Source organism: Pinus tabuliformis, chromosome X (genome assembly GCF_031772625.1).
Source record: "Pinus tabuliformis cultivar Carrire ecotype Pingquan chromosome X, CPIR1, whole genome shotgun sequence".
In the NCBI taxonomy this organism is placed as follows: Eukaryota; Viridiplantae; Streptophyta; class Pinopsida; order Pinales; family Pinaceae; genus Pinus; species Pinus tabuliformis.
In genome coordinates, this window is record NC_142308.1 from 1,072,252,349 (window position 1) to 1,072,271,556 (window position 19,208).

At 36.3% G+C, this 19,208-nt stretch overlaps 1 protein-coding gene across 1 annotated transcript; it reads right to left on the reverse strand.

The window, feature by feature from the left end:
- Positions 1-17,112: 17,112 nt before the first annotated feature.
- LOC149143536 (ribonuclease 1-like) lies at positions 17,113-18,280 on the reverse strand. Its single transcript, XM_089448887.1, has 4 exons — positions 18,104-18,280; positions 17,873-18,028; positions 17,557-17,752; positions 17,113-17,459 (listed from the first exon to the last, which is right to left on the reverse strand). Exons 1-4 carry the CDS (start codon positions 18,209-18,211, stop codon positions 17,182-17,184), a joined length of 738 nt encoding a protein of 245 aa, XP_089305013.1. The 5' UTR covers positions 18,212-18,280; the 3' UTR covers positions 17,113-17,181.
- Positions 18,281-19,208: the final 928 nt, after the last annotated feature.

Consider the following 19,208-nt stretch of genomic DNA (forward strand, 5'->3'; position numbering starts at 1 on the left):
GGTAGGGACTTGCTACCTCACAGCTCCCCTTATTAGGTAAAGAAATTAGTATCACGTGGGAATATGTTTTTTCCTTTTCACAAATCTTATAAGTTACAATGTACTCATAAGGCAACGGTGAAAATGCTTGTTTCTCGATTTTTCTTTTAGGCTATAGAATTTCAATTTTTTTATTAATTTAATAATAGATATGCAATGTAAAAGTGATATTCATTATAAGTTAAACTGAAATTATTATATTAAAGTAAAATTAAGAGAATGGAGAGTTTATTATAAACTTGGCCCTTGAATATGGAATAAGAAAAAATATATGTTTTTGATATTATAATTATTTTTATTACTTTATATGGATGTGAAGTTTGAGGATACAATATCTTTAGAGAGTTATAAGAAAATATAGAACAAATATGAAAATTTTAAAGCTATATTCTTAAAATTAACGAAAATACAACTTATATCGTCCTCTTGAAAAAGGTAAGTCTTTCCCCCATTGAAATCACAAATAAGGTACATAATGTATAAAAAAAAATGAAATAAATAACATGGAAACTAAAATTCACCACTAAGGGTGTTTATATGAGGGGTCGTCATCCTTAGTTCATGATGAGAGTTGTAGATTTAAATGAAGGGGGCAAGTGTCCCTCCAAATGGAAGCCTACATTTACACTTGTACATCACACCTGGGAAGCCATGAAGACATGCCTGTTGAACCTTGCATAGAAATTGAAACCAAACGTGTGGAATTCAAGAGAAGGAAAATATTTCTAGAATTCAACTTTCAAGGGAATTTTGGAGGCTATTATGGAAATATATGGACTGTTGTAATATTATGACACAAAATGGACAATTAATGATTTATACACCTTGTTGTTGAAAGGTTTAACTAGGTTTAGTCTTCATAATGACATGTAATTATGATTTTATGTAAAGAGAAGTAAATAAGAAAAATGAAATTATTATATTGACTTGCTTCATGGGTTTCATGAGCAAGGAATTTTGTTTTTGAGTCAAGACTCCATTGAGAGTCTTTAGGGTTTATTCATATAGTCATAAAAGAGTCATTTTCATGTAAATGAAGTCATGTTAAACTTGGCAAGAGATCAATATTTTCTATGTAAAGTATCCTCCAAGAACTTGTTACCAAACCCCTTCAAGTCGGCCTACAAACTATGAGGAAGCTGCAAGATCAAGTCAACCTAAACTCCAGCAATCAAGTCAACCTAAAGGGAAGCAAAGAAGAGTATACATAGCCCTAATCATCCTCATTTGTATACACATAATTCGTACAAGCATTCACTAGAAAAGTGCGAAGAAGAAAGTAGAAGAAAGAGGGTTAGAAGAAGGACGAAGAAGGAGAAAGAAAAGGGAAGGACAACGATTATTATGGGTCATCATCTACTGGGTACAACGAAGATTTTTCTAGGAAGTGTGAAGTCTGGGCGGTAGAATCTTCTTGAAGTGTGAAATATGGGCAACAGAATCGTCTGGATAATGTGAATTTTTGGCAACATATTCTTCGAGGGTAGCAAGAGAGGAACTCTACTAAGTTATCAAAGTAGAGGTCGAGGTTCTCTCTAGAATAACTAGAGACTGAGATTCTCTAGGGAAGCCGTGGAGTTGTAGTAGAACGAGATAAAGACCGAGTTTCTCTAGGAGGAAAGATGAAGAAGGGAGAAACAGATCAAGGTGGGTGACAAGTGTCTTGGAAGGATACTATAGTCAAGGGTTCAGTGTCATGGTCTTGGTACTTATCAGTTGAAGATCTAGAAGAATAATTTTATTGGGTTTTCCTATAAAGAGGTGAGAGGTTTTGGCCCTGATTAGAGAATCCTATATTTTGTGTCACTTGTCTTTATTTGAAAATAACACACTAATAAGCTAACAAAGTGAAAGATCATAAGTAAAAGAAGAACAAGCATATCACAAGAAATTATCAAGTAGAGAAATTGTTAACATTGAATGCCCTATATTTCTCAACATGGTATCAGAGCTAAGGAGTTGAAGACAAGAAGGGGCAGAAAAAACAAGCTGACACACAAGAATCAATATCCAAAGGAGGAATCAAAGTAATTCAGTGATTATCAATAAGGAAATCTATATTTTCATCAAACCAAAACCCTAGATCGAAAGTGAGAATCTTGAAATCATCTTCAAAACGTAAGTAGAAACCCTAGAATCATTTCAGATATAGTCACATCATCAAAGGAAGTGCAAGCTCTAAGAAAGATTGAATTAAGATTCAATCCTCTCTCTCTTGAAGCAAAGATCTCATAGAAGGCAGTCCCCCATCTCCAAAAGACTTTAAGCAGGAAGAAACAAGGTCATCATCAAAATTGAATATTCGATCTTCTGAAGTAAGTACGTATTATTATAATACAATCTAGGAAAATGACTTCATGTTTAAAGGAAGATCAAAAGTTGTTTGGGGCGTCAAACTTCCTTGCTTGGAAAAATAGGATAGGTATTTTCCTTAAAGTAAATGAAGTCATTGATCATGTTCATGGGAAAATATCCAAGCCATCTAAAGAATGATCATTATCAGAATACATGAAAAATGATCTCAAGGCTCAAAAGGTACTCAAGGAATCCATCAAATATTCACTTATTTCCTATGTATCAAAGCTAGAAACATCTAAAGAAATATATGATAAGATGGAAGAAATTTTCTCTATAAGCATGGTAGAAAAGATCTTAACTCTAAGATATAAACTTCATAAGTTGAACTTAGATGAAGAGGTATCACCATGCCTCTCTAAGGCATCTCAAATAAAAGAAAAACTAAAGGATTTGGGAGACAGAGTATCAGATAACGAAATACTCTCAGCAATTCTAAATGCATTAATTGATGAAAAAGGTAACTTCCACTAGAGAAGAGGAAGCTATCCCGTACATTAGGTTATGCTCTCTTGTCAAGGTAGAAGGAGACGGGATGAAGAATGGAAGTGAAGAAAGATCATAAAGAAGGAAACAATTAGTGTCAAAAGAAAAAGAAAGATGTGAAAAGTTTGGTATTCTAGAGAAGAAAAAGAAGAACATGTCCAAATTAAGATGCTATGCTTGTCACAACTTTGGAAACTACATAAAATATTGTCTTAATTGCAAGAGGGGCGGGGAAGAATACTAGTCTACTAAGGAAGTAAAAGAACCTGAGACAAAGAAGTGTAAGAAGGTATAAGTTGAAAGATGACTAAGGTGATCTTCTTCATTAAAAGGTTTATTTCACTTGTAAGTTATAGGTAGGAAGCATTGTAAAAGCAGATAGGATGCATTAGAAGGAAGCATTAGAATTAAGAGCTCGTGACATGGGAAGAAAGTATGTCTAGTCCAAATCCTACTAATTACGAAGCTTTTGGGAAACCTCATGAGTATTGATAAGAAACAAAATATCATTGATTGGGAACATCATAGAAGAAAACATCTTCCAAATGAAGACATAAAATATCCTCGAGTTTGTCTAATAGAATTATCATCAAAGGACTCACCGATAGAGAAAGGAAGAAAAAAATTTCAACTTATGGGATTCAAGGAAAGCGGGTTTGAAGGATAAAGTCCCTTCAAATGAAGATACTACAGGAATTTTGGATGACCGAAAGAAAAATGAGGTATGCTCACATGGATTATTATGAAATTTATATGGTTACAATATGATCTAGAGAATAAGGGAATCTCCTCCTATGAAAGAATGTCAGAAGGCATGAGTCACACTAGATGAAATCAACATAATATGTCCTCATACGAAGTATGTGGTGGTTAACTACGATTGAGGAACTCTTATTGGAATATCATGGTAATGAAGTGTGTGAAAAGATAGGAAGAGATGGTAATAATATGCAACGAAGGTAGAAGGCAATCAACATCCGAAGTCCAATAATATTTGACTAGAAGATCTCCTGGAAGGATGTGAAGACTCTGATGGAAGTCAGAAAAAGATAGATACCCTTGACACTGAACATATTGGGAGATGTGTCAATATGCATGCAAGATGTTGATATTTAAAAGAAGATGTCATGGTGAAAGATCATCACAAAGGTAACTCTAATTTTAAGTGTACATTGATTATTTTTGAACTCACATCTGGTTGGGCTTATGTAGAACTAAAAAAGGGAAGATTTTTGAATGACTTCCAAGCAGACCATATGGAAGGATGTAATGTTCTTCCAAAAATATGGCATGAAATCATAATGACATGAAGCAAAGCTATATGTAAAATCTAATGGATCACTTTCTAATGAGTTAGGGACATGATTAAGTCATGGATAAAAGTGATGGATGATTTGTGCCCTATATACAGAAATTCCAAAAAGTTGAAGACTCCTTAAAATAAATTCATGACATCGAAGAAAGGATCTCTTCATGCAGCTAAGTCTTCTATAGGTCCCTGGTTAAGAGGGATCCTAAGAAGAAGTTTCTTACTTGGAAGAAACTCGTAAATCTCTAAGTCATAAGCTTAGGTACATTCCTATATGATAGGAATGAGTACATAGAAGGAATAAAACCTCCTGGTATAAGAAGGAGCGATAGACATGTTTTTTTGTGCTTCACCTGAGAAGACAGAATGGAGGATTGCATAATAATTTGGCATCTAATGTTCTTATGGGATGAGTTAGGGAATCCCAGGGAAGAGTAGTCATGGGCTACCAATATTCTTTTAGGGACTAGGGAGTGCAAGAAAGGAATAGTCCTCATGGAACATATCCTGAGAGAACCCAGGTGGGGTATGTTCTGAGAGAGACAATGATAAGGATGTCTATAAATCATTTATCTCGCCAGAATTTTTCTATATGGAGAGATAGATTTTTTAGTCGAGGCCTTGCTATATAAATGTTGGTTGTATGATGCTATAAAAATGAGTTACAAACCCGAATTATTTCTAAGAGAAATTATTCAGATTGAGAAAGTCCAAGGTACATTATGAATTCCTTCCTAGTTAAGAGGGAGTGTTGAAAGGTGTAACTAGGTTGGGTCTTCATAATGACATGTAATTATGATTTTATGTAAAGAGATGTAAATAAGAAAATGGAAATTATTATGTTGACTTGCTTCATGGGTTTCATGAGAAAGTAATTTTTTTTTTGGTAAATACTCCCATTGAGAGTCTTTAGGGTTCATTCATCTAGTCATAAAAGATCCATTGTCATGTAAATGAATTCATGTTACACTTGGCAAGAGGTCAATATTGTCTATGTAAAGTATGCTCCAAGAACTTGTCACCAAACCCCTTCAAGTCAGCCTACAAACTATGAGGAAGTTGCAAGATGAAGTTGGCCTAAACTCTAGCTTCCAAGTAGACCTAAAGGGCAGCAAAGAAGGGTATATATAACCCTACTCATCCTCATTTTAATACACATCATTTGTACAAGCATTCACTGGAAAAGTGCGAAGAAGAAGGCAGAAAAAAGAGGGTTAAAATAAGGACGAAGAAGAAGAAGCAAAATGGAAGGATGAAGATTCTTCTAGGTCATCATCTACTGGGTACAACAAAGAATATTCTAGGAAGTACGAAGTTTGGGCAGTAGAATCTTTTGGAAGTGCGAAATCTGGGTAGTAGAATATTCTGGACAATGCGAAGTTTGGGAAGCAGATTCTTCTGGGGTAGCAAGAGAGAAACTCTACTAAGTGATCAAAGTAGAGGCCGAGGTTCTCTCTAGAAGAACTAGAGATTAATATTCTCTAGGGAATCTGTGGAGGTGCAGTACAATGAGATAGAGACTGAGTTTCTCTAGGAGGAAAGATGAATATGGGAGAAACAGATCTGTAGGTTTTAACCCTGTACAGAAATTACTTGCATACGAATTCTTAAACAAAGAAAATAAACAATGCAAGAGCATAACCCATAAAACACATATGCACAGAGATTTTTCCCTGGATCCCAAAACCGGGACTACCAGCTTGATTTTTCATTATGTTCCTTTCAATGTTACAATACATATTTATACATGCCGAAGCATCCAATACCATGGACCGAAAAACCATCGCGTCCAATACCATGTGCGAAAATCATGCACAAAACCATAGGTAGGTTCGCCCAACCTAATATAGGGTCCAAAAAAAAATTTCCCGGGGCGCTGCCTCGAACCCCGTAGAGGGGGGCTACCCGCCCCCCTCAAACCCCCCAGACAGGGGGGGCTGCCGCCCCCCCTGTGACCCCCCCGCGTCGTGGAAAGAAAATAACACAACGCAACAAGATCAAGGTGTGTGACAAGTGTCTTGGAAGGATACTATATTCAAGGGTTTAGTGTCATGGTCTTGGTACTTATCAATTGAAGATCTAGAAGAAGAATATTATCGGGTTTTCCTCTCAATTGGTGAGAGGTTTTGGCCCTAGCTGGAGAAGCCTATATTTTTTGTCACTTGTCTTTATTCTGATAATTGTCTTGATGAATTGAACACAATAATAAGTTAACAAAGTGAAATATCATAAGTAAAAGAAGAACAATCATATCACAGACAATTATCAAGCAGGGAAATTGTTAACATTGAACGCCCTAGATTTCTCAACGCTTGCTTGGCATCCATTGCATGAATTCATTCTGCCATCCATGGGTCACCAAGATATTTTTTGGAGTTTCTTGTCCTAGAGAGAAGGGGAAAGAATACTCCTATTCTAGCATAATTCCTTCCCAACATGGCTTGTAGAGGAGAGTATTTCAGTGGAGGTAATTTTATTTACTATCCCCACATATTCAATTGTCATAGGGGGAAGGTGCTAAGATACTCCTATTCCAGCGGAATTCCTTCCCACCATGGCTTGGAGAGGAGAGAGTTCCAGTGGAGGTAATTTTTTTCCCAATCTTTTTAAAGCTCATCCTTTTGTGGTTTTCAATAGGTACTACCAAATTTTTTGCTCCCTTCAGAATAAGATCCAAAGCTTGTTATGATCCTAGTTAGGATGAAGGATTACTAAGTAATCTCATTTGTTTTGGTGTAAAAATCCTTCTTCATTTTTACAAGTCAATTTCATGCTTGTGTGATATTTGTACATCCAGGCTACAGGGTTCAAAATAAGTGTTGCATTCCTTTGATCTTGGAATAGTGTTGGAATATCATTATGTTTGGACTAGTGTTCTAGATCATGAGTGATGGATCCCAACATAATAGTGGCTTACATCTAAATGTTTATGCATTGACTCAGGCAGATCTTTACCTACTATGGTGTCATGCTGAGCCCCCCCCCCGCCCCCTTCTGGAGAAGGCAAAGTTGACTTTGAAGTCAAGCACCAAGAGGCCCTCAACTAGATAGCGCATAATTGGATGTTGAAATGAAACATCAACGACAATGAAAAGTATAGCTCCATATCTTGTTTCTAACACTAGTTATTACACATATGGGATTTGATCATAACTATTAAGCACCATATTATAAATAAATATATAGCAACCATTTACTGAGCATTGTTACTTTAAAGACCTATAGCTTAAACATGTCCATATAGATAAGTACTACATGTTTTCTTATCAATAAAGGTGAAGTATTGATTACGATTATGCTTGGATCGGGTTCATTTTTACAGCTATTACCACATTATTAGGAATCATTGACTCCAACAATGCCAGTAATGAACATTATTACAAATTGTTATGGATTATACTATGTTATGATTGATTCTACTTTATTATGGATATAATCTTATGTATACTTATATGGAAGAGTAGTAATTAGTCTCACCATTGTAACATATATGACTAGGATTACCTATGTAAGGTATGTATTACCTATACCAAGATCATTATACTCATAGCTTGATTACCAGCTTCATCATATCTAAGCTGCTTAGTACTAATCCCGTCTATTCAAAGCTGTTACTCCTTGTAAGCTTTATTGAAACATATCATGTACTGTCCAATGTGTTTCATTCACGTAATAAAAGCTTCTCTATTCTAACTAGTGTTCACTAATATAGCTAGTACTTATTAACCATGGGAATAATAGAGAGAGAGTATTTAGTATAATGTAAGCCATATCAATGGAACCAGTAGTAAGTAGTTATAGAGAAACAAGTGTTACTTACTTTACCTAATCAAATCACTATCATTACGGACTAGTAGAGGTTTAAAGTTTATAGAAAGAATAGCTTCCATGTTGTATTGCTTGGACTGTAACTAAGTAGTGACCAATGAACACTATGACTCTAACTAAGCAGTTACTCTACATGATCTTGTAAGCTTATACGAACCATTACCTTTACTGGATATGAGTTGTTACCATTGTAGAAGATGAGTACAACCTTGATAGGTGATCATTAATTACAGATATACAGTATCTTACTTGTGGCTTACTTAAGCTTAGTGACCAGTAAGTATAGACATAATCAATAAGCTCTAGTTATGGAGAGATCAGGTAAGTAAGCTTTATTACCCTTACCCTGTGGTTCAAGCTGTGATAATCATCATATTCCAAGTACCACTGATTATTTAGGGATAGTACAAGTATTTCACTTATTCTAAGAATCCCAATTGCATGAGATAACAATGGAAACGATGTTTCCAATCATTTACCAAAGAATGGCTCTAGATATTTTTTCATCTATACTTGATTTGTTACATGGTTGTTGAAATATTTGTAAGGAATCATTGTTTTCAAAGGATTTGTAGTGTTGGGAAAATACCATCTGACACATTTTTCAAGATTGAATCTAACATGCATGTTTTTTTTGTGGTAATTTTTGGCACTACTTTCTTGTTGGTTACAAGTTCTTATGTTATATAAAATGCATCTCTAAGTTTCTCTGAGGGCTGAAAGAAATAATATCTAGCAAGAATTTGAGTTTGAAACAGGAACTCATAACATCTTCTGCTTGCATTTTAGGTTACTTAACTTTGTGCATGCTTATGCATGTTTATCCTACCTGTAAAACCATACTTTCTTAAGGTCGCCCTTAAATTTTGTAAGTTTATTTAACATGGACTTTGTTTCCCTAATTAGTACAGAGTGTATTTCACTATTTCTAAGCATAGGATCATAAGTATTGTTGTATCTTGCTAATGTATAACCTTAACATTGTATGAACCTTACTTTATACAGTACTTGATTAAGAACTTTACTTTTCCAATTCAAGAAGTCACCCCCGTCCCCTCTAGAATTAAAGGATAGTATGATCATTTGGACACTCTTTTCTAGATCTTTCCTTCTCTAAGGACCCCACTTATTGTTCGTTGTTTTCCTTCCCTCTTTGCGTGGGATTTTCCTAGGATATGTGGGATTTGATCCTAATAGAGGATTTGATCATAATCATCAGTCTGTCGCACAGACGGTTGTCTATCTTATGTACATAGAAATGAATTTATAAAGCTGAGAATGGGAATTCCCGCCTCAGCTAGATCATGAAAAATATTATGAAGATAATGTATTGCATTGTATCTTATTACAGGTCGCCTTCCAGCTCGGAAAAACTTCAGATCCTCATGATAAAGCATTTCACCCGACATCAAAAGATTAACGACCTCATGCTTTAGGGGGCAACTGTTATAGACATTTTTGGGCACTGCAACCCCAATCATACATGTCCATAAACCAAGGGCTCCTAAGTCCATAAAAGTGTTGTTCCATACCCTAAAATAACAAGGTCAGCTGATTGCATTATCTCCCGGAAGTTCTCCACAGGAAACTGCTCAGAACTGGTCAAAACTGGACCATACAGGTTGCTCAATGCTAAGGGTGCGATGCATCCCACCTGCCCAGTGTAAAGGGTGCGATGGGCGAGAGTGGACAAATGGCAGAGACAGTTTGCGAGGTGGATGATCATAGAATCTTCCAGAAACTTCTCCTATGACACTTGCCTCTCTAAATTCGCCCAAGGATGAGTAAGAGATCATCAATCTCCAAGTGGAATCAAGAACTATCAGAAAGAGGACACTAATCAAAATCCTAGAAGCTGACTCACCCCCATACAATCATCTATATATGGATCCCTCATCCCAAAGATCCAGAGGCTGGAATTTTGTATCTTGTAAGGAAGTGTTGTTGGTTTCTTGGTGGAACATCATAGTGTTGGGTGATCTAAGATTTTCATGAGGTGAAGAAGGGCTTTCATGCGAGGAGGATGACGTTGGGTCAGAACAATTGGTTGTAATCCTCTCTACTATTCTTGATATTAATAAAGCTATTCAAGTTTTCTTCCACATTCTTGTATGTTTGATGATATATGCATTTGTGTGGTCAATATATATCTGGTCCTATATTGTTTGTCATTGTAGATCTTTGTTCTTCGATAGTGTTATGTTGCTTTGATTACATAGGTGCTCTTTGAAGCTGGGTAGACGAAGGCAAAGCGGCGAGGATCTGTCAGAAGGGAGAGGAACCAAGCAAGGAACTAAGCGCAAGACTGAGGTTGGTGTCCTTTTTTCCCCTCTTATCTACTTCTCATAAAGGAAAGCGAAAATAGTTTTAGTTTTTTTGTTTCTAAGATAGCTACCAGTCTTAGTGGGACTAGCAGCTTCGAGTGGACACTAGATTTCCCGATAACAACATTGTCCAAAAAATCATTGAGATTTTGAGATTCTCCAAACGAATGATAGTGCTTCCTGCAGGAAGAAGGTCGAATCTCGGAAACCGATGCCTCTGCCTACACGCACGATAGGGTACGGTGGGGCGGTATAGCATACCCTCTATATGAAAGAAGGTAACTTGCATAATCATTGCCCCATTATTCAAACATACACTATGGTAATGGCCAATTTTTTCATTGCTAATATGTTTGGTAAAGAATATTTTGAGTAAAATAAAATCAATTATTCTCTCTCGCTGTTTGGAATTATGTTATAGCTCATTATTGAGTTCTTACTCAACCATCCTTCTCCTAGCTCATCCCTTGTTGTCCCTGGTGGGTCACTTAGAAAGGAAAGATCAAAAGTCTCCCCTTCTTTACAATTTGGGAGATTTGGAAATCCAAGAATCATTTGATCTTTGACAATATTTCTCCTGTCTTATATAGGGTTTGTACTCACATTATAGTTTGGTTAGATTCATCGTGCAAGGTAGCTCCAACACTAGTACCATCCAAATTTTGTGAGCTATCTTTTCAATCTCATTTTCCTGCAAATTTCTTCGATGGGGCTGCATAATTTTTCAATTATGGACGCGGGGTCATGATTTGGATCAATCCACATTCCATATATCTTTTTAATTGGAACGGTGATGTTGGCTCCAATACCCGAGTCGAACTATTAGCACTTTGCGGATTTTTATAGTTTTCAGAGCAAATCAATATTCACTACATTGCCCATATATGGGGATTCAAACACCATTATCGAGATTGTTAAAGATACATCGGTCCTCTCTAGTACCTCCCTATCCAATTAGATGGAGAGCATCTCTATTTTGACTAAATCATTCTTGGAGATCACCTTATCACATATCTTCAGGCACTAGAATGAGGCCATTGGTTCCTTATCGAAGAAAGGGTTGAACGTCACCCATTGAATCATCCACTAATTAGCTGAAAGAGGGTCTAATGAGATCACTAATGAAGGGGTTATCACTATTGAGTGACTCTAGACTTGGAGTAATACTCCATGGACACTTTTGACTATGTTTTTTTAACAATATTTTTGCAACCAAGTTTTATTTTTCCTATATCTCAATAAACATGATGGACAATAGTTGTAATCTTATGAATCATAAGGATGGATGCCTATAGTCTTGCATGCAGTTCATTTTGAACAATTTTTGGACATATGTACTTGTTATATGTATTGGTTTTATTATAATAAATTCCAGCATTTTCTTCCTCTGAAATAATAATAATAATAATAATAATGAAATTCTTATCTTTAATTTTCTAATTATTTGGATTTTCCAACTATTTTATCTGAATTTTGTTATCGCATTAGCTTAGATATATATTAACTCTAAATTTACCAAGCACCCAGAGAGATAAAAATCTCTTTTCACTCTAAAAGAGGTATGCATCTCAAAAAAGTTGATCTCTCTGGGCCGTTGATAGATGTGGAGTTAAGATGAATCTAAGTTGGTTTAATTTCCTTTTCTAGATAAGCTATATTCCACATAAATACCATAGGTTCTCAATACCATAAATATTTTTTATTTTTATTATTATTTGTTAGAGTTGGTTTTTCCAACATCTCATTTCCCTATGGCCTAAGTATGGTAGGTTTTAAACACACATAGGGACTTGCATCTGCCCAATTCTCATAATTATCCTTAACCGAAATTGGGCCTCCTCTATTGCTATGTAATGGAGTTCTTCTATGTACTTTTATACAACATTGTGAGTAATAGAATACTCTTACATGGCATCAGAGAGGGTGATTCCTGCCCTACTAAATTATCTTTGAGTTTAGGAATTTTTTTATGATTTGAATGGAGCTTTGTGATTGGATCATGGTTTTCGTAGAGACAGATATGGCACTCTCAGCTTTCCTCCATTTTTGTGCTATCAAAATTTTGGGTGGGCATTGGAGATCTGGAGCTTGACCAGACGGCCCCAACCACTGGAGGAGAAATGCATCATACCATGTGGCCAAATGTAGCACAACCCTTATCTCCTTTAGATCGTCCCTCGTTGATTCAGATAACTGAATCGAGAAATTATTAATAACTATTCTGTATTTTCCATCTATGTTTTCTGCAAATCATAGTTCCAAAGCTTCACCCATCAACATATGATTTTCATTTAATGGTGTTCACATCTAAGTTTTGGTAAAACAAATGGAATGTTGTGGCCATGGCTTCTCCTGCAAGAGTAGTAAAAGTGTCAATTAACCGTATTTTATTCATTCACTGGTGGCCCTAATGACAACATTGACGGTAGAGCTCATAGGAGGTCTTGTATTCGAATCCAGCAGTGATTGCAGCCATGCTTGTTTTTTGACATGGAAATCTATCTGCTATAGAACCATAAGGCTGGAGTCATTGGTGAGAGACATGATGGATCCACTATTCACTAAGTAAACCTAGATCTATTTGAGGATCTATAAATGAATTTTTGCGGACACTAGATCTTCATAGAAAACCTTTGTTCATCAGCTCATTGGCTTGGATGATGAATTTTCTGTGTGCTTATCCCTCCGGGGCTTCACTCAATGAAATTTTGATATATCACGTGCATTCATGACATACTAAACAATACCTTTAACTTGACTACATATTGGAAAATACCTCTAAAAATCACATTATTTAACCCCTTACCAATACAAACCCAATACACCTTCCCAATTTAAAAAACTTCTACTTTCACTAGATATTGTAGGTATCTATTTTTTTATTAACATTTTGTATACCCCTTTATATTTTTCATTAACTTTAAGCTCCATTTTTTATACCGACCAATATAAAACCCTTTACCCCCTATTATATGCTTAATATATTATGTCATTTTTTCCTCAATATATGTCCCCCAATATGAATGCACATTGTATGGTATTTCTCCCTTAGTGAAGCCCCCGTGGTTTATCTAAATCTTTTTTTGTGGAGACAATTTTTATTTTTTATGAAGATTATCCTTTAGTTTTATAATCTGACAGATCCACCAAGTTTTGGTTTTGATGCTCAAGGAAAATTTTACAGCCTCTAGATCTGAGAGGTTGACTCTGCAAGTTGAATCAATTGGAGAAATTCCAAATTTGTGAATCTAATACTATGTGCTTTATATGCCCAAACACAGAAGGGTTCTTGATACAAAGCGTGACACTATATTCCATTGATCTGCATATTTACAGATTTGTTGAGCTTCAATTGTATTTGTGATGTTTTGTTGATTTCCATCATGTTAGTCATCTCCACATCTGTATTGCTTGGTGGCAATTTTCTAATGAAGCTTTGTTTTATGGCTTTGTCGATGGTCTAATTTGAAGCATTGCCTTGTGTCCTTGAGATTAAGTATCTCAAGTGTTAATTTCGAAATTTTGTGGTCAACCACTTTTCCTCTCACTTTGTTCAAAATGAGTTCGAATAGAATGTGGTCATGATGGTAGCCTTACAAACAACTCGCAGGGGGTCATATTCTTTCCCAGTCGAGACAGTCTAATCCCTTAAGTCAAGCATCTATTGCAACTCCTTTTTCAGCTACATCGTCTTCCAATCCTTTTGCTTCTTCAACTCCTTTTGGAGCATCTAGCACACCTACATTTGGATCTACTTCAGTGCTAGGCCAACAAATAAACTTGCCTTTGGTGCTTCCGTTATTCCTTCCTTTGGTTTTGGAAGCACTACAACTTTTGGTCAATCAGCTCCAACATTTGGTACAACATCTACTCCAGCATTTTGAGAACACCATACCTCTCTCTAAACTGAAGCAGAGATCAACACCTCCTATTTCTGATCTGAAGAAAGTTCCTTTGGCCAGGTTGAAAAAGCACACTCCTATCAGAATTTGTGTTTCTATACAGGGGCACTTGCTCTAGTTGGTTTTTTTAGAAAGATTTCTTTAACTGAAGTAGTTTCCTTAAAAGTGGCTTTTGGAAAAAGTCTTTGGGCACACATATTTTATTTCAAGGATTATTTAAAAGGTTTTGACAGCATCTATAAATTATGCTCATTGAAGAATGGCTATATATCTATTTGTTGATCTATGTGATTGTTTGATGGTGGGAGGTTATGAAACACTTTTTTGCTAGTAATGAAAAAGTAGGCGGATTGTTCTCCTAGGTAAAGCACATATTATTGTCATCATCAACCTTGTTTTATAGCAATTTTTGTGGCTAGTGAAAACACATTTTCCAACTTGTGTTATCAAGATGGGTAAAATATTACAAGAGCTCTATGAGAAAAAGGCAGTAGATCAACTTTGTAAAGAAGTCATCCAACTGCAATCAGTGGTAGCCCTTTTGCAAGCAAAGAATGCAACTCTTAAAAATAGGTTGCAAACATCAGTAGCTGAGAAAATCCAGAAGGTTGACCGTCTGGATTCAGCCATGGGAAAGTATTTCCATATGCTTACACATGAATTTCAAGAGAATATTAACCTCCTTGATGGCTTGCAGGAGGAAGTTGAGTCTTTTTCTGACTCAAATTGAAGAAACAAATAGAAGAGAAAAATAATCAACACAATATGGAGATTGATTGTTTAAAAGAAACAGTGATTGAGCAATATCATTTTTTGAAACAAGATTATGATGCCTTATCTCAACAACTAATTGAGAAGGATGAGGTCATTCAAAAGTTGCAAGATTCTAAGCAGGAACTTGAATTGGAAGTTAGTCATCTTCAGAAATTTGAGATGGAGACAGTTGATATTAAGGTGCCAAGCTCTCCTCCTTCCACACTTCATGATGTTGATTGTTAGAAGACTGAAGTTGATGATCATGATGTATCACATGCCTTTGTCACACCCAGTTTTGAAAAGCATACTAATGGTATTGGATCCTGACTGCTGAGTAAAATGGGATATACCGAAAAAGGACCTGGGAAGAATGGGCAAGGAATTGATATTCCTATTAACCCTGTAGTGAAGACATCAAGAACGGGTCTTGGATATGATCCTACTACTGCCTTATCACCTACATCCAACTCTAAGGTGTTGGAAGAAAAATTCTCCTGTTGATTGTGATAAATAGATGGTTGACATGGCTCCTAATGTCATTCCAGATGAAAATATTGTGGCACCAAACTTTGAGTCTAAAAAAACAAAAACAAGAGATATATTCACATCCTCATCACAAGAAATTACCCAAGCATCAACATTATTAGTCAATTAGTAGTCCAACATTCAGATCATTATAGAAGAAATGTGAAAGAATAAACCATGAACCAGTGCCAATCAGCAAGATCGTTTGTGGATGGGTCCATGGATGGTCATGGTTTCATTTGAACCAATGCTTGCATAATTCATAGCATGATGTTGCATCAGTTGTTCGTTGTTGATTGTTGTTGTTCCCTCAATTGTGTTTCAAGGGGGGAATTTGTTGACAGTGGAGACTATTGATTCTCACTCCCTCTGCATTTGTGTTTTGAAGGGGCGCGCGGGTTGGGGTTGGGGCGTGGGGGATTAGATGGTAACAGATATTGTTTTCATTTCTTTGTTGACAATTGGCATTTCTAGTGTTTGACCAGTGTGATGGTGACAATGTTCATACAACTTTAGGAGTGTTGTTGTTCGACATTTGAGCTAAGTTTTACATACTTATAGGCCTCATCGTTTGTTTGTTGGTTGATCTTGTTGCTTGTGTTTGAAGTCTTTGTCATGGTTCTTTACCGGCACCTATTTTCTTTGAAACATTTTTTGGAGAAGTTGACAGTCTTTTCTACATGTGTGCCTCTACAACAATACGACTTCAGCGATTGACTGACCTCATTGAGGTTTCATGGCTATCATCTTTAGTTTTTTGGTACTTCGGCATTTCATACTTCTTGTTTGGAGTAGGCCTATGTTCTTGCCATTTAGTGGATCGTTATGGGATCTACAATTTCAACTCCATGATAATTTGAGCATTTGCATCTTTCTCTCTTTTGGGGGGGAGGTTTTTTCTACGGGTTTTTCTCTCTTTCTTTGCTTATAAGAATTTGTATATGGGTAACTAATTAGGCCTCGTTGTCGGGACCCATTCATTGTTCTTTAGTTACTCCCTATGTTTTGCTTAAGGGGGGGGTGTTAATGTTGGTTTTTCCAACGTCTCATTTCCCTATGAGCTAAGTATGGTGAGTTGTAAGCTCACATAGGGACTTGCATCTGCCCAATTGTCATAGTTATCCCTAATTGAAATTGGGTCTCCTCCATTGCTATATTTCTATGTATTTTTACACAACACTGTGAGTAATAAAATACTCTTACATATTTTTATTTTTATTTTAATATTTTTAATTAAAATATTTACATTATATTACAGCATTACATTACAACATCTCTATCTAAAACATTACATTACAAAATCTCTATCCAAAGTGAACTAGATAACTACTACTCTGCTTAAAAATGCCTGCTTAAAAAAGGCTAAACAATTACCATGGAAAACTTTATAAAACATTTGGCCTCTTCGGTAGCTTTAACATGTCTATATCATAAATTAATTCAGTAAGTGGCAAATAGTTTTCTCATTTTACCTTCTCAGCAAACTTGGTCTTCCTACATTAAAGTTTAAATAATGAAATACAGTGTTACGAATAAAATCGTGCAAAGCCTGCCTTGCAATCTAAGCAGCCACCAAATCTACAAAATGTCAAGTTGGAATCGGAAATTTCATTGATAAAAATCAAATGCGGAGGGAAGAAATGCTGTTTGTCCAGATCTACAGGTCGTACATTCCTTCTGTGTAACCATCTCGGTCCTCCTGATCCTCCCCAAAAGGAGGAAAAACAACCATGGATGGGCAATTGCTGTGTGGGTAAATCGGGCATTCAATAACAGTGGAAGCATCGGATTTATCCACACACACATACACCTGATATAGTTGATGCTCTCCCTCTGCGCTCGTGTTGCAATCGATTCCTGGGAGCTGCCCAGTGTTTTGTTTAATGGCTTCCTTGATATCGCTCAAACTGTATTGGCTTCCATCGGGTTTAATACCTGCAAACAAACTACCAATTAACATTACACAAACTACCAATTAACAAATTTTGTAACAAGGAATTAATCTGAGAGTGACCTCATGATATGTGACCACCTGCAGTTTTAAGAGCCCCAAGAATGTCTATATTTTGTCTCAAGGAGAGAGCCTTCTCAAAGTATGAATGCTCATCAAGATTGAGAGAGCAAGTGCCATGTTTCTCCCACTCGTGTCCCCAGAATTCCTGTCCATCGCTGCTCGGACAGCTTAACGAACCCCAATACCTGTTCAGCTCGTCCTCCAAATCTGAGATCTATAAATTTTGTCTCAATATATATAAAAACGGCCATTATCATATAAGGTAAACGTAACTTTATTTCATGAACCAACCAGTAGTACATAAGAGAATAGATTGAATTAGTGTTACCACTACCTTTGAGTAGTCGAATTCTTTGGAGGAACCACAGAACTGTGGCCATTTACCGGTGTTGTAGTTGGGCCAGAGGCCATGAATGGAAAATTCGGAAGCAGGCCTTCCCGTGCGAGGGTAACAGCATCCTCTACGAGTATCGCAGTATGAACCAGGCCACTATATTTACAAGCAAATCAACATACACAAGAATAAAGGATAAACTGAAAAGAATTGATATTCAGCAGTAAATACCTGTTGAACGAAATAATAGAAATCAAAAGATGTAGCTATGACCCCAATGGAACAGCACCCAAAAATAATGAGCACCAACATTATCGAGCCTGCGTTGGTGGTCTTCATGATACCTATTTGGATTTCCTGCTAGTAACTTTGCTGGTTGTTTCTATGGCTGCCTGTATATCATATGAATCTGATCTTGTCTCATCAATGAATCAACAGTGTGGATGAAAGGCAATGAGAAAAGTTATGGTGACTAGCATGAATTTACACAGCTTATCATGCCCTCATTTAAAAGTTTAGTGTGGTATCTAATTGCAATTTGTTGTGAGTTCAGGTACACCTAACGAAGTGATTGAGAAGTTTCGTTGAACACAATTTACATCATTTACAAACGTAGTTGACAGTGGCCCTTTGTCTGTTATGTTGTGTTGTCATAGACTTGAATTGCGTACAGTACATTACATGGCATGCGATGCGTGGTGAGGATTTCGTTTAGTTTTATATGACTACGGCGTCACTGCCGTGCATTCCATCCTCATAAAACAAAACTTCCTTCCCACAATGAGAAAACTATAACGTGACGCTTAGAAGCTTTAGAGAAGATCGTAAGCATCGTGATTCCATATACTCCACCGTCGAAATGGAAAGTTACGATTAAAATGGTATACAAATCTATATCGTTAAGAGTTTTTTTTCACTTAAAGAAATCACGCCTGTGATTCCATATATTCTACCATCCATGACACATCCATGACACGAGCATGTTGATAATCTTGATGTACTAAAATTTGGGTGGGGAAGTTATCATTAAATTTGGGTTATCAACATGGTTGTGTCATGCTACTGGAATTTGGGTGGGGAAGTTATCATTAAACCCTCTCAACCATCTTGCCTATACATCATTGACAGATCGAAATGGTAACTTATTATTAAAATGATATACAAATTTATATCATTAGATTCAGGGTTGTTTTTGGAGCAGCTCTCACATGTACATATAGTTCTATTTTGAATTGGATCATGAGATTTGTGGAGACTAAATCTCCCCATCTAACTATTAGACCAAATTATAAGACTTGTGGAGACCAAACATCTCACCTAACTATTGGACCACATC